Source organism: Acomys minous, assembly GCF_964271855.1.
Source record: "Acomys minous genome assembly, chromosome: 4".
Lineage (NCBI taxonomy): Eukaryota > Metazoa > Chordata > Mammalia > Rodentia > Muridae > Acomys > Acomys minous.
The window spans coordinates 120,653,277-120,668,211 of record NC_140486.1 but is presented as its reverse complement, the minus strand read 5'-3'; the positions used below and the strand labels follow the sequence as shown (position 1 = coordinate 120,668,211).

Sequence of the window (14,935 nt, the reverse complement as noted above, 5' to 3'; positions counted from 1 at the left end):
CATTACCCGCCACTATAAACTTGGCCACCTCGATGGGTAGTGGTGGCGCACACCTTTAATCCCAGCACTTGGGAGGCAGAGGCAAAAACATGGCCACCTCTTTTTAGAGACTGGCTCTAAATTCTAGAGAATTCCCATGATTGCAGTTGACTGCATAGATACCGAAAGGCGAGGAGAACAGTGAACTGATGAATCAGAAAGAGTGGCAGGAAAGTGGGAGAAGATGGCTTCTGCAGTTTGGGTGATTGCAATATGGCAGAAAGGACGGGAAAATGTAAGCTTTCCTTTCGTAGAGCTCGGCTTTCTCTCAGATATGCAGCAATTCAGAACAGTTCAGTCACGTGAAGCTGTGTTGTTGGGCCTAATAAAATCTTAAGGTATAAAAGAAATAGCAGGCGTTGAAGTTAAACTTCAGTCAGATAACTCACTGAGGGCTCCAGAAAACCACAGAAGAATCCTGTAGTGAATTTTTAACTCAAATCTGGAATAAAATCAATTTCTAAACGAACAAATCTAGGCAACATTCCACCGAGATGGGCATCAATGAAGACAGGGTTGTCTTTATGGAGGATTCTAAGAGGACCAAAGCATGCACACACCCATGCACACATACACAGACATACACAGACACACACACATACAAACACACAAAGTGTACAGGATAAACCATGCACTTAGTCTCACGTTAAAAAATATTATTTGATGTGCATTGGTGTTTTGCCTGCATGTAAGTCTGTGCGAGGAGGGTCAGATCCCCTGGAACCAGAGCTACAGACAATCTTGAACTGCCATGTGGGTGCTGGGAGTTGACCCTGGGCCTCTGGAAGAGCAGCCAATGCTCTTAACCACTGAGCCATCTCTCTATCCCTTAGTCACACATTTTAAACTACATTTATAAAGCATGAATGGTGTGTTTGTCAGATACCTCATACAAGGTTAGGAGGGGCATCATCTTACTTTCTGGGTAACTAGGATTAAAATATCTGTAAATTTGAACAATATTTAAGCTACTGCAGTGACACATAGCTGGGACAAAGTCTTAAATTTAATATTCTGCAAAATAGCAAATATACATTTCTGGAAAATGTTTAGGCTTATTTCATGAATATATTTGAAGATTTTAGCTGAAAAATTAAACAGAGAGCACTATGGTGTTAGAACTACTAAAAGGAAAAATAAAATAATGATTTGAAGGGGAAGCTCAGTGATGGAGTGTTTGGTTCCCAGCAAAAGACACATACACACACATACTCGCACACATGTGCACGCACACATGCACGCACACACACTGGCATACACAGGCGCACGCATATACGCATGCATGTACATGCACACATGCACACTTACACAGATACACAAACACACACAGATAAATACAAATACACAGATACCCCTAGACACACTACTAAATATGAAAAATAAGATGCCAGGCAATATATATGATATGGAAAAGTTTATTATAGGAGCGTGGGAGAGCAGGGGAAGGGGGAGGGGCACTCCAGAAAGAGAGAGACAGAGAGACAGCAACAGAGAGGAAGAGAGAAACGAGAGGAGCAAGAGAGAGATGACATAGGTTTGCCCTTTTTGTATCCTGGGCAGCTGGCCCAGCCTAGTGGAGGGCAGGTGATGATGTCATAGGTTGCGAGGCAGCCTGGGGGCAGCATGCTAACATACACAACACACCAACAGTCATGCAGTGAATATGCATGACACTAAATCCTTTGACACTAGATATCTAGAAAACATATCAAAGAAAGGTAATTGCATCACTAGCAGGATTTAACATGTGAGGTGATGTGTCTGCTTCTAGAGGAAAGACATTAAAGGTCCAAGAAACCAAGCTGCTTTCCAATTAACACAATCACATCCTCATGAAGATAGGTTGAGGCCCTGGGGAACATTCAGCTTACAAAATGCAAATAGAGACATGGGAAGACAGGAGAAAACCCCACTCTAAATTATCATGATGAAGGTCGACTCAGATGTGAAGGCCTCTTTGACATCTGGAAAGGCCTAAGAATTTGGGTAGCATGCACATACACAGGAACTTTCTTAACACTGTAAAAAGTCCAACATGGGACAATTATTGATGATGCACAGAAACCATGCGCTGGCAGCTAACACCAAGCCCTCCGGTGGGGTTGGCTCTGCCTCTGCTCAGCATATGATATCCCATTTTGTATTAGCAAGACCTCAAATGCTGATATTTGCAAGGATGGAAAAGTAAGCCATACCAAAATATGCTACAAAACTCACCTTAGGGATAGTCTGTTGGACTACGAGCATGCAGACTATCTATGAGGTCAATGTGACAATAACATGCCAAAATGGATCTTGGTGACATAGTCTGGGCTACCACATCCTTAGCCTTTTCACTAATACATACGATTAAATTTTGCCTTTCCCTAGTTTTTGTTGTTTTCTTTCCTATCAGTAGCATTAAAAAAAAAACTGAATCAAAGATAGTTTCCAAAGTCCCTTTCAACTCCATGCGGTAAACAATAAATGACACAGGAGATACCACTTTAAAGGCTGAAAACTAGGGCAGAGGCTTCCATTTAGCCAAGGGCTTTGTGGTGAGTCATTCACCACAACCCAGCCACAGCTGAGATGAAGGAAGGACAGGCCCAGGCCAGAGCAGCCCTTCCACAAGAGAGACAAGAGTTACCTCGATCCTGCTGGGAGGCATTTAAAGATTAAAGGAGACTAGCTGCCCCAACAGTAGGGCAGACGGAGGCTCTTTAAAGATTCATTATTCCCTGCTGGCAACAAGCACTTCCTATTTCTGCTCCAAGAAACATCTTAAAAGTAGCCATGTTGAAGCTGGGGACAGTCAGGAGGAAAATTGACATCAAACCCAGGAAGAAAGATCATTTTTTTTTTCTCCAGGATGTTAAGTGGTTCGGGATTTTTACTAATTTCCTTTTGGCTGGCATACTGGTTTAGTGGAGTGATAGTTGATGGACGGACTTTATCAGGATTCAACTGCTGAGGACAGCTGCTGCAATAGCATCAAAGGAGCTTTGGGGGAGCGTGGGAGTGTTAATTCCAACTTCTGTCTGATACACGAGAAGGACCACTTTCTAAGAAATATGAGATAAAAATGACTTTGGTTTGATTTAGAACAAGATTGCATTGTGGAGCTTAGAGTTTTGTTGTGCTGAGAAACCTGGTAGGAAAGATTTCAAGGAAAATGACCATTAACATTTGCCACATGGCTTTTCTGAGAGGCTGAGATCACTTGCCAGCAGTTTGGAACAGAGCAGCAAGCAGGATGCAATCTTAACCAACCAACCTTTAATTCCAGCCTCTCAACAGCATGCCATAAATTCTACCAGAAGGCATTACCTTTGTGCAATGCCTACCTTTTAATGAAGAAAACCATGTTTTCCTTCTAATTTACACCGATTCATACGTACAGGAAAGGTGGGCATGCATGACCATGCAAACAACAGAATCGAAGGCTTTTCTTGAAATAAATCCAAATCAAAAAAAAAAAAAAAAAAAAAAAGAACAAAAACAAACAAAACCCACTACAGAGTAATCTCCTGCTTCTAAACTTTATGAATAATAAAGCAGAAACAGTCTGGAATGGTGATCCTGAAGAAGTCTTCAAAACTATGAACGGAAAAGCTAGCTGTGGCCACCAGATAATGCCAGGGAGGGAAAGAGAGACCGCAGATGTTCTAGGACACATATCTAAGACATAAAGCTGAGGAGAAAGGCGACCCAGCCAGTGAGTTAATCCATCAGTTTCTCCTCAGCCATTTACTGATGCCATTTACCACGGCAGACACATGGCAGACACATGAGGCTTGGTGGACATACTTTCACATGATTCTGGGTACCTAGATGAACGCCAGGTGCTGGTGTGTGTGTGTGTGTGTGTGTGTGTGTGTGTGTGTGTGTGTGTGTGTGTGTGTGTCTGGGTGGGTGGGGAAGCCAGCTCACAGCTAGGACTGCTGCAGAGGCTGCACAGAATGTTCTCCCAGTGGCTTTTGTTTCCTAGCCCTGTGTTGCCTCCTCCCCCGTGCTTGCCTCTGCTAATCCTCCTTTGCTACTGAACTATTCCAGCCGCTGCCGTTCGCTTGGAGTGAAGAGAGTGCTAGAATGAAGACCCGGACCCTGTCCAGTTTTTGCTTTTGCCAGCTGATAATTCTATCACTGGGAGAAAACGATGCTGTAATTTTTTTTTCTTCTTCTTCTTGTCTGGCAAAATGTTGGTAAGAAATCCATGTAGAAGAAGATGTGGCAGTATTCATTAAAATGAAGATTGTGCCACGGTGAGTAGTGACAGTTTGCTTTTAAGAGCACTTGTTAAAATACCATTAGATGTTCCACAACAACCGAGCCAATGCACTGGAGCTGCACGGCGGGCGTGCCGAGACCATTGTTTGCTTTGGGCTTCCAAATAATATCACTCTTATGTTCAATCTGTGTGACAGCTAGGAAGGGACAATTAAACAGCAGTGAAAGTACTCATCTGTTTTTAAAAGGTTGGCTAAATTTCATAGGCAACTCTATAAGAAGAACTCACATATGTACACTTGACAGAATTAGTCTTACAATTTGAATCAGAAGCTCACAAAAAGGGGAATGGATTCCCAGTTTCCCCGATGAGGACTCTATACCTGCACATATGAAAGGGGAAGGGTCATTAAAATTTATTGAAACCATATTTAAAATTTTACTTTCATGTTTAAATTTACAATTGTAGAAACAATAAATGGGTACTTATCGGTAAGTAGAATCAAAATAATGTACTAATTTTGGAGGCACACTTAAAGAAACAACCATTGGGTATACTTATAAACCCACTGAAGGCAGCATCACCACGTGATTAAGTGGCCAACTCTGTTTCAGATGTAAAGGACCTGGCCCTGGCTTTGCCACTTGCCTACCACCGAGGGAAGCATTTGCTTTTCATTTGTAAAACGTGAATGGTCACAATGATAACATTTAATAGGCGTACAGTAAACAGTGCATAGACCGTAGGCCTACAGGAAACGACAAATCCCAGACATGATTCTTAGAGAGTGTCCAAGAATAGAGTGGAATAAGGCATGAAAGGTCAGAAAGGAAGTGCAAAGGAAGACGCAGCAGAAGTTAGTGGTCCCAGGGCATGGAACTGATGGCTCCCACACTCATGGCAGCCCAAACCCCTGCGATCACTGTGACCACAAGGGGCCATGTTGTCAGTCGCACGGGAGGCATGATGGTCTTGGGGTTCTTTTATAACAACCAGGGAAGTAACAAAATGCTTTTCTGTAGCCAACTGGTAACACCCTAGATGAACTGCTTCTCTGAACTGCCTTCTTTGAAGTTTTGACACATGTCCTGAGTGTAGGGATGAACTGTTAATGCTTCCACCTGGGAAAGGAGGGCGGCCTCAGGGCGCAGAGATGCGGAGAGTAGGCAGGGAGGGTGGCAGGCTGTTTCTTCCTTCCCTATAGACGGTGGGTGGGGACTGCTCTGTTTGAAAATGCACTAGGTTTCGCCACTGCTATGTATCACAGTTGTGTGTTAAAATGACACGTTTTCTGTATAAAAACCATGCCCAGAAACAGAATGATATGAAAACGTAAGCCACATGTCACACTGTAACTCTAGAAACTTCCCTTACACTATGGAGATACAAGGGAAGAACTAATCAAAGGAACGCCACAGAGCGCCCATTCTGCGGAACGTTAGCCGTGACCCCGGCAAACACTCCTCGTGAGCTGACAGCAGGTAAGGAGAGCCATCTCTAACTCGCATATGTTTCCATACAGATACACCCGCACTCCTTCAGAATTTTGGGGGGAAAATCAAAGTAAAAATCGAAGCAAAAGTTCACCCGTAAGTATTCTTAATTTAATGAATTGTCAATGCATATTATTTTACGTTCACACACATTCTGGAGAAAAATACTACTTACTTTCCATCCCAAACATGGTCACCTCTGTGGAAAATCACGAGGTTATTGTTAGAATCCAGTGCCACCCCAGAAACCTGGCCTGGTAGCAAGTACACTCCGGGCCACTCCAGAGCCTCCTCCACATGGAAATCTAAAAGAGAAATCCACACATGTATTCAGCATAAGAAAACAGAAACAAGGACTCAGCATCAGCGTTTAAAAACTCATGCAAAGACACCAAAAACAAAATCGAGCAGGAAATCCAGCGCATGCACATGCCAAACAGCCTCTTGAACTATAAGAGGAAATGACCGAACTTGTCTTGAGATCACCTGCGTGCCGTTGCCACTGTGGGACACCTGCAAAATCAGACAGCCCTCAAGCTACAGCAGAGCCAACCTGAAGACTCTCCCTCCTTGATAAGAGTTGTAATTTTAAGTTAGTGTCTTTGAAAACTATGTCAACATTGAAGGGGCTTTAAACATTTATTTATTTTATGTGCACTGGTGTTTGGTCTGCATGTATGTCTGTGTGGGTGTCAGATGTTGGAATTACAGAAAGTGGTGAGTTGTCACGTAAGTCCTGGGAATTGAACCTGGGTTCTCTAGAAGAGCAGTCAGTGCTCTCAACTGCTGAGCCATATAAAATTTTAAAACAAAAATAAACAGCAGGAATAAGCAAAAAGCCAATTCCTCAATGTATCACTTTCTGCTGCTGGTCTCTCTGTCTGTCTGTCTACCTACCTACCTTACCATCCATCTGAATAAAGTCTGGATGATCAATAGACAGCAGTTTCTAGGATAAGCTATTTATTGATTATCCATTATACCTGGAACTATGTAGGACAACAGTATCATTTGTCTTAGCTTCAGTGTTCATATAAAAATTGGAGTTCTCTGTCCTTCTATATATTTCATTGTTTTCTAACATGACAAAAAGGCAATCTTGACAACTCTATTATTGACTAACAAATTATCTTTATTTCTGATGCTGTTATTCCTATTCTGTATGCTCAAGTATACAATCTTCTGAGAATACCCAAGTTCATTTGTGTTAATCCATGTCATAAACCAGCTCATCATGAACAGTTACTGAATGCAGAGTTGCCTGTACTGATGATATTTAACTATTGAGAGAGCCTAGAAAGCCACTGTGTCACAGTTACCTCCCCTCCTCCACCCCGAAATGCTTCAACAAGAGATTTAAAGCATCAACCCAAGTTCCATTGCTTTTCTCCACTTTCGGAAGAATGTGATAACACACTTTGAGGTTCTCAAAAAGAGGCATCAAAGACTGGAAAAAGAAAGCAAAGCACAGATCATGTATGACAGGCATCAGGACCCTTGAGAATATAAGAATAAGCACTTACAAATAATCTTCTTCAATTATGCAAAGGTAAAGTCACCTGTCCATGTAAGTCATTTTACTTTTCCACATACAGGTTTTTGTATAAGTTAACAAAAAGCTACTACCTACCAATGACTTTTAATACAGCATTTCAACAGATAAATGCATTCTTTACACTGAATTCTAGGAACATGAGGATATAAAACATGGTTCTTGGCCTTGAGGAACATAAAGATACAGGAAGAATGAAAAAAGGAAGATGACTATAAGAGGGCAAAACAGGAACCGTATTCTTGAGACACAAGAGGGCATAAGAACACAGAGGTGGCCCCATGGTCTGTCTTGATGCTTTGGCTGGCAGAGCATGGAGTGACTGACTCTTCAGAAGTTCTAGATAGTGAAAACTAAATGTGCTTTTATGTCAAGTTAAGCATGGGTGAGCAAAGGCTGAGGGGAATTAAGAAGCTAGAAGAGAATATTTTTTCAGAAAAAAGAAAAGTGAAGGGACATTTATAACTCTACGTATATTTCAGAATGTTAGAATCCTGACCTAGGAGATGGATCCTGTGTGACCTGATTGTGGAAAGCATGACTACAGAGCAAGCCAACCATCTGATTTGAACTCAGACAGGAAATGTATTATATACCACGCAAAGAACCTGGGTTTAACAAGGAGACTGCTGGTTTATTTTTTTTTTAGTGATGATATATACTATAATTATTTTTAAGGCATGATGAAATACATTCTGTATAGTAGTAAAGCACAGAGTTGGGAAATAATTGACTGTGAGATATATTGGAGCACATGCTGATGGCATTTTCTCTCATGTGTACTGTGATAGGCTTTCTTGGGTTAGAGAGAAGTGGGGGAGAGTTTCAGCTGGCATGCCTGAATCTGCAAATAACTCTGGGCATATCAGTGGATGTGATGGAGCTTCCCAGTGAACAGCATTCATCACCTGTCATGTGTGCTTGTCAAATGGGAGAAAAGGCTGGAAATTGATGCTACAGTTAACGATGAGTCACTGAAGGTTTCTAAGCATGGGGTGATATTATTAAAATTGTGCCCTTGAAATTTAGCTTTAGAAACAAGGGCATACATATATTTATAATTAGAGATTATAAATACACATTACAAGTAGGTAGTTTTAAGATGCTTGATTTCAGGTGTATTTCATTCTTATCATGTTTGTGGCTGGTGCATTTAGTTGTCACCATTCTGTCCTGAGCAACCAACTCTGGAAGTTATAGATGGACTCTAAGTGAATCTGAATTATAGACCAAAGTGTATTCTTAATTGCTTTAATCAGATTCTCAGGAGGCGAGAAATAGCACAGTTGCACACCTTTCACTTGTTGTTTTGTCAAGTCTCATGTCTGCTCCACTGTCTGTCAGGAAAGCTAGCATTTTCACACTCTTACACTCCCATAGTTTACGGGTACTTCTCTCTCTTCTTACCCTAAAGTAGTACTGACAAGCATCTAAGACTGCTCAGTAAAAACGTGACTTCACTAACTGCTCTCATTTAAGAGAAGGCACATAGGCCCTCGCTCTGCAGCTTTTAGTTCATTAGGCCACAAACATGTGGTGGTGTTAAGTGCCCATCAGGATGAATACCACTAACTGTGATAAAAAGTATCCAACATGCAAAAGCACGTATTGCATTGGTGTCAAATATAAATTTTTATTAAATATTGGAACTACTGTATAAAGAACTTTTGTCTGGCTGTGAACAGTCCCACATCATAGGACCATACTTGGTTAAGCAGACAGTCTGCAAGGAGAGTTATGTACAAGTTGTTTTTGGCCCAACCACACCAATTACGACATCAACGTACTTGTCAGTATGGTGAGGGATTTTTCAAAACACAAAGGCAGTATAAATATCCAGAAAGCATTTACTGAAAGGTCCGCTTTCAGGAATTTTCAATACAGTAGAGCTGGTATCTATGAAGAACTTGGCCTTTAGCATGAAATGTTTGGGAAGCATTTTAATTTCATTTACAATAGCTTTGCAGATGTTAGGACTACACAGTTAAAACATGGACGTTAGGTTCCTGGGCCCTATGAGTTCATGTCCTCCTTTGTGCACTCTGGATCAGGAAATGAATGCTTTCCTTTCCAGTGTAACATTATTATTATTATCATCATCATCATCATCATCATCATTATTGGTTATGAAAGGTTATTAGTATGAAAGGTTACTTCCTTTAAGACAAAATGAATAAAATTAAGAAAGTCATCTAGAAATACTTAGTGAAGATGGATCTAATAGTGACTGCCCTTATCCCTGCTATAGAGCTCTCAAGAGTCAGGGCCCTCCAACTGCACTCGAATCAATCTACCTCATTTTCTCATTTGAAGGAATGGAAACTAAGGTTTTAGTCAGACTTTAGATCTCAATGCCAACAATGATTTTCTCTAATTATTAAAATAGGAACATTTAAAATCCTCATCAAAGAAATGGTATTACAAAAACATAGTTGGGGTCTATCTTTAACTTGACATTTTCAATCACAGGGGGAAAATGTACTTCAGATTTATTCTTCATGAAGGTGATTCAGCATATGACTAGTTAAATGTTACAGAATTCTGGTTTAAACCAGATAATAAATTAAAAAAGAAACACCATCACCCATGACCTTGAAAAACCATCCCTGACTCTTAAAATGTTACCTGCGTTAAACTCAGACAGCAAATAACATGGTTAAGATCAATTGCTTGTTTTTAAACTCCTAGATTTGAAAATACTATAGAAGAAACAACATTTTATAAAAATAAAGTAAATACATATTAGTTGTACATCCTAGGAGCCTTAACACAGTTTATTTTTTTTGTTTTTATTTTTTATTTTTTGGGGTTTTTTTTTCAAGACAGGGTTTCTCTGTGTAGTCTTGGCTGTCCTAGAGTTGCTTTATAGACCAGGCTGGCCTCAAACTCACAATGATCTGCCTGGCTCTGCCTCCTGATGGCTGGGATTAAAGGCGTGTGCCACCAATGCCCGGCTGCACAAATCAACATTTTTAAAAAGATGTCAAGAAGGCTGGAGAGATGGCTCAGAGGTTAAGAGCCCTGACTGTACTTCCAGAGGTCCTGATTTAATTCCCCACAGCCACATGGTGGCTCACAGCCATCTATAATGTGATCTAATGCCCTCTTCTGGACTGCAGGTGTACATGCAGGCAGAGCACTATATATATAAAATAAACAAACAAATCTTTAAAAAAAAAGATGTCAAGAAAGATGAAATCATCCCTCTGAGACTTTAGATGACATTCTTTCCAAATGACAGCTAAGACTTTTGTAACAAATTATATTATTCTCCCAGGAACACTTGCATTTATTATAAAAACAATGTGTAGCTTCATATTGTCAGAGATTTTTAAAAATTACTGATAGAAAAACTAAGCATTACTATTAAGATTATATCAATAAATCACTAAAAGAATCCCACACCTTTCCAAGAAAGAGATTAATGCTAGTGATCAGTGCCACTGTCACATGATCTTATTAATAAGCATTTAAAAGGGCATCCACTTATCTGTGCCATGGGAGGACTAAACAGCCACATAAAACTCGAGCTTGACAAAATTTAAGCATGAGACTGCGACCTGATTTCAGTATAGCAAGGCTCCTCACATTTAGTCCTGACAGAAAAAATGGATAAAATCACTACTTTTCAACAAAGTGCTGTGCTTGCTTCCTGTATACTTGTCATTTCCTACTAGTTGAGTAAATATGATCTATACCTGACAGATTTTTTTATTTATCTAAAGTGCCAGCAATAAGTATAATTAATCAATGACAAAGTCAAAAAGAAAATAAGCATTATTGAAATGCCTCATTTAATGAGTGAGTAAGGATTGGATTAAGAAAGAGGAAAGAGATAGCCAGAGCCTCAAAAACAGCGGCAGAATGAGTGTGGAAAAATGTCTAAGAATTATAATTATTTATATTTAAGAGCAAAGAGTTAGTCTGCTAAAACATTTTTATTACACTACTTGAAAATGTATTTCAAACTGAAGTACAGTTTACATGGCACTCTCAAGGAATAATGTTACAACTAGAAAGATTTAACAAGTTGGATCTAGTTGAGACTCAATCAGTCTTTTTATGTACTATTTTATTAATTCTCGGAGAATTTCACATATGTCTGCAGTGCATTCTGATCATATTTACCCAACACTTCCTTGAAGCCCTCCCAGAAATACCCCTACCCCTCATAACTTCATGTCTTCTGTCTTTTTTATTTAATAACACAGTCTAAGTTCTGAAGCAGCCCTCAGACTCAGGTGTGGGGCCATCCACCAGACTGTGGTCAATCCACCAGGGGCCACACCCTGAAAGCAAACTCACCATCTTCTAGGAACTCTTAATAGTCTCTTCAGAAAGAAGAAACAAGTAGGGTTTCTTTGTGGCCAAACTAGGAACAGACAGTGAACATATGAGAAAAGTAGTCTACACTATGGTTATCATAATTGTGGGCTGAGATGGGTGATGGGGTAAGTAGGGAGAAGTCTCCCTGTCTGTCTGTCTTCACAGTTGGATTGTATTCCCACGGGGGCACGGCCTGACAAACTTACTGAAAAGCAGGACTCGGGAGCAGATCTGCATGGCTTTGCTTCTTGGTTTCAGAGGTCTGGCTCAGTGAGCAGGTAACGCAGTCTTCACATGCCCTAGTTTCTGCCTCTCTAGAATGTGGTTATCAATAGGCTGTTGTGAGGATTAAGTGGGTGAGTACATAGAAGACACTGAGCTTTGTTCAAAGTAAGCACTAAATAGCTGTCGGTTGTCATCATTTCATCCTCATCCAGTCCAAAGGTGAAAACTCAGCCAGCTAAATGCCTTATTTTAAATGTCACATACAAACATATGACTGAAATGCATATTGAGGAGGGCTTCAAAAATTAAGTAAATCTTGATTTTAGCAATCACAAAAAATTCAATGAATCACAAGAATAAAGACTTCTGGATTCTTCTACTGAATTAGAAGAAGTGTCAACCAAACAAGGAACTATGTTATAATATACAGAGGGTTTCAATGGCTGAACCAATTCTCCATATGCTAATACAGAGTAGTGTGATAAAAATCTACCAGCTTAAAATGAATAGAACTAAGTTTTCATTGATTGTTCAGGTTTCAGAAGGTGACTTAAGATTTTATTTCTACTCTATCATGAGATTTCCGTACAAACATTAAACTATGAATGACAACAAATAAGCAAGATTAAGGGAAAACATGCAAAAATTTGTCTCAGTCACTGCGTCGAAGATTTTCATCCTATAATTCATGTATCTCATAAAACACCAATGCAGATCAATGAAATTGGCCAGAGATTTGAGGATGCACAAACTCTCTATGATAAGATACTACCAAACATCCACAATTCACTAATGTGTGAAAAATTTCTTCCTTTCTATATGATTCAAGAAAATATGCTGCATGAGGCAATGCAGAACAAACACAAATGTGTGTTTCTCTCTTACCTGTGGATCCTTAGCTCTGGATTTTTTTTTTCTGTGGAGTGCATAACTCTGAGTAAGGTAGAGACCAGGAGAGTAAAACAGGAGCATGGTGGGAAGAGGAGAGAACATTCTGTAGAGTGGGGGCAGCAGGTGCCATTAGGGGAGAAACAGAAGCCTGGTGGTGGTAGGGGACTTCAGTAGGGAAGAGTGTGGGAAACTAAAGCAGAGCGAGCATGGAGGAGGCATAAATAATCTGGGACTGTGTGGAGAGGCCCCCGGGGAGACCTACCACTTTATAAACCTATAAAAAATTCCAGGAAGACTGGAGCAAGGTCATATTTTCTCAACTTGATAGGTATGCAGAACCCATGACCTCTCAAATGCTATGGACACACACACACACTCTCTCTCTCTCTCTCTCTCTCTCTCTCTCTCTCTCTCTCTCTCACACACACACACACACACACACACACACACACACACAGGAAGAGGAAAAGGGCATGAATTTGGGAGGGGGCATGAGGGGCCTCAGGAAAAGTTTCAGGGATGTGCAGATATGACCAAAATGCATTGTACTCATGTATGAAATTATCAAAAAAATAAAACTGTTCAATGATTCTCACTAAGAAAGAATATTTATTCAGAAGTTCTGATTAAAACAATATTTATGCTTTGCTTAATTTTGGGGGGTTATTAATCTAATATATTAATGTGTTAATGATCATTATTAAAGCATCATATTTATTCAATATTTTCTTCTTAAAGACATTTATTTATTATTTATACAGTATTCTGCCTGAATATGTGCCTGCACACCTGAAGAGGGCACCAGATCTCATTGTAGATGGTTGTGAGCCACCATGTGGCTGCTGGGAATTGAAGTCAGGATCTTTGGAAGAACAGTTCTCTTACCCTCTGAGCCATCTCTCCAGCTCCCCTTATTCAATATTTTCTATGTGCAACTTTTATATAATCTCATCTGAGCCTCGTGTCAACCCTATGAAGATTGTAATCCTCATTTTACAGATGAGAAAACCAAAGCTTAGAGAATTAAAAGAAAAAAAAAAAAACTAATCAAGGTATTAGAGTAAATGGTATGGCTGGAACTTTTGAGGGCTAAATGCAGACTTTTTTGGGAAGTGGGGAGTTACACTTACTGGGTACGTATTTTAGAAACACAGAGATCACACAGCATAGAAGCTCTGTTGTGAGGAATGCTAAGCCCACTGGTAGATGACCCTCAAGGAGGTAGAGAACCCTGCATGAAGGCAGATATAGGGTGAGGAACAAAGTATAACCCTGACCAAGTTAAGCATCCATAGATTGCACTGAATAGAAGCCCTTAAGCCCCTGGGCCTTCAGCATAGTGTCACTTGCAAAATTTTGAGCTGATCTAATACTCCCTGCACCTTTGAATCCTCAAGTCGGCAAGATGGGATCCAGCTCCACAACCCAGTTCCAAGATAGGGAGAAGAGAAGAAAAATCAAAGGCACAGGAGACACGAATTGCTGACATGGACTGCTGTTGCTGAACACATCACTGGCACAGGCTGTCCAGAGAGCAAAAACTAGAGATGCAGGACAGGGCCTCGAGTAGACACCCTCAGCCTCTGAGCAGGGAGGGGCCAGAATTCTAAGAGACACTCCATGACCTGGGCAAGCAACTTCAACCAAGCCAAAATTGACGGAAATTAAGGCACTAGACAGCGCATACTGGAAATCATAATGTTCAAGTTTTAAATCTAGTCTGTGGGACCTCATTCAATTGGTTAACTTCTCTCGGCTTTGGTTTATCTTGAAAATTAACATGCCTTGAAGATATCTGAAATGACTCTGTGCTATAATATTAAGTGATCAAATAGCCTTGCATTTTTGCTTCAGTACAATGCCAGTACAATGTAGCTAATACAATTCCATCTAGCAGATTAGGCACTTAAAGAGACAGTTAATTCCTATAAGAGCATTAAGGTCATTCCCAGTTTTGAGTGGAGTAAAGAAAGGGCAGAAGATAAACAATAGGACCTTATCTATCACGTCTATTCTCCTTGCCAATACTCAGAGAAGTACACATAAATTAGACATACTAATTGTCTAAGGTGCAAAACTTGCTGCATTCTTTTGGAAGAATGAAAGCCTGCTGCGGATTCCAGCTTCCTCTGACTGATTAAAAACAAAACAAAACAAAACAAAACAAAAAACACATGCCCACACTATTACAACTAGACT

General features: G+C 40.3%; 1 protein-coding gene across 11 annotated transcripts in view; it reads right to left on the bottom strand.

Moving 5' to 3' along the window:
- The window catches only part of PAM (peptidylglycine alpha-amidating monooxygenase), a 278,579-nt gene that overhangs the window by 29,214 nt on the left and 234,430 nt on the right, over positions 1-14,935 (bottom strand). For all 11 annotated transcript variants that reach the window (XM_084780124.1, XM_084780128.1, XM_084780127.1 and 8 more), the window contains one exon: positions 5,918-6,047. In XM_084780124.1, the coding sequence (XP_084636250.1) occupies positions 5,918-6,047 (130 nt within the window). The remainder of the gene's footprint in view (positions 1-5,917; positions 6,048-14,935) is intronic.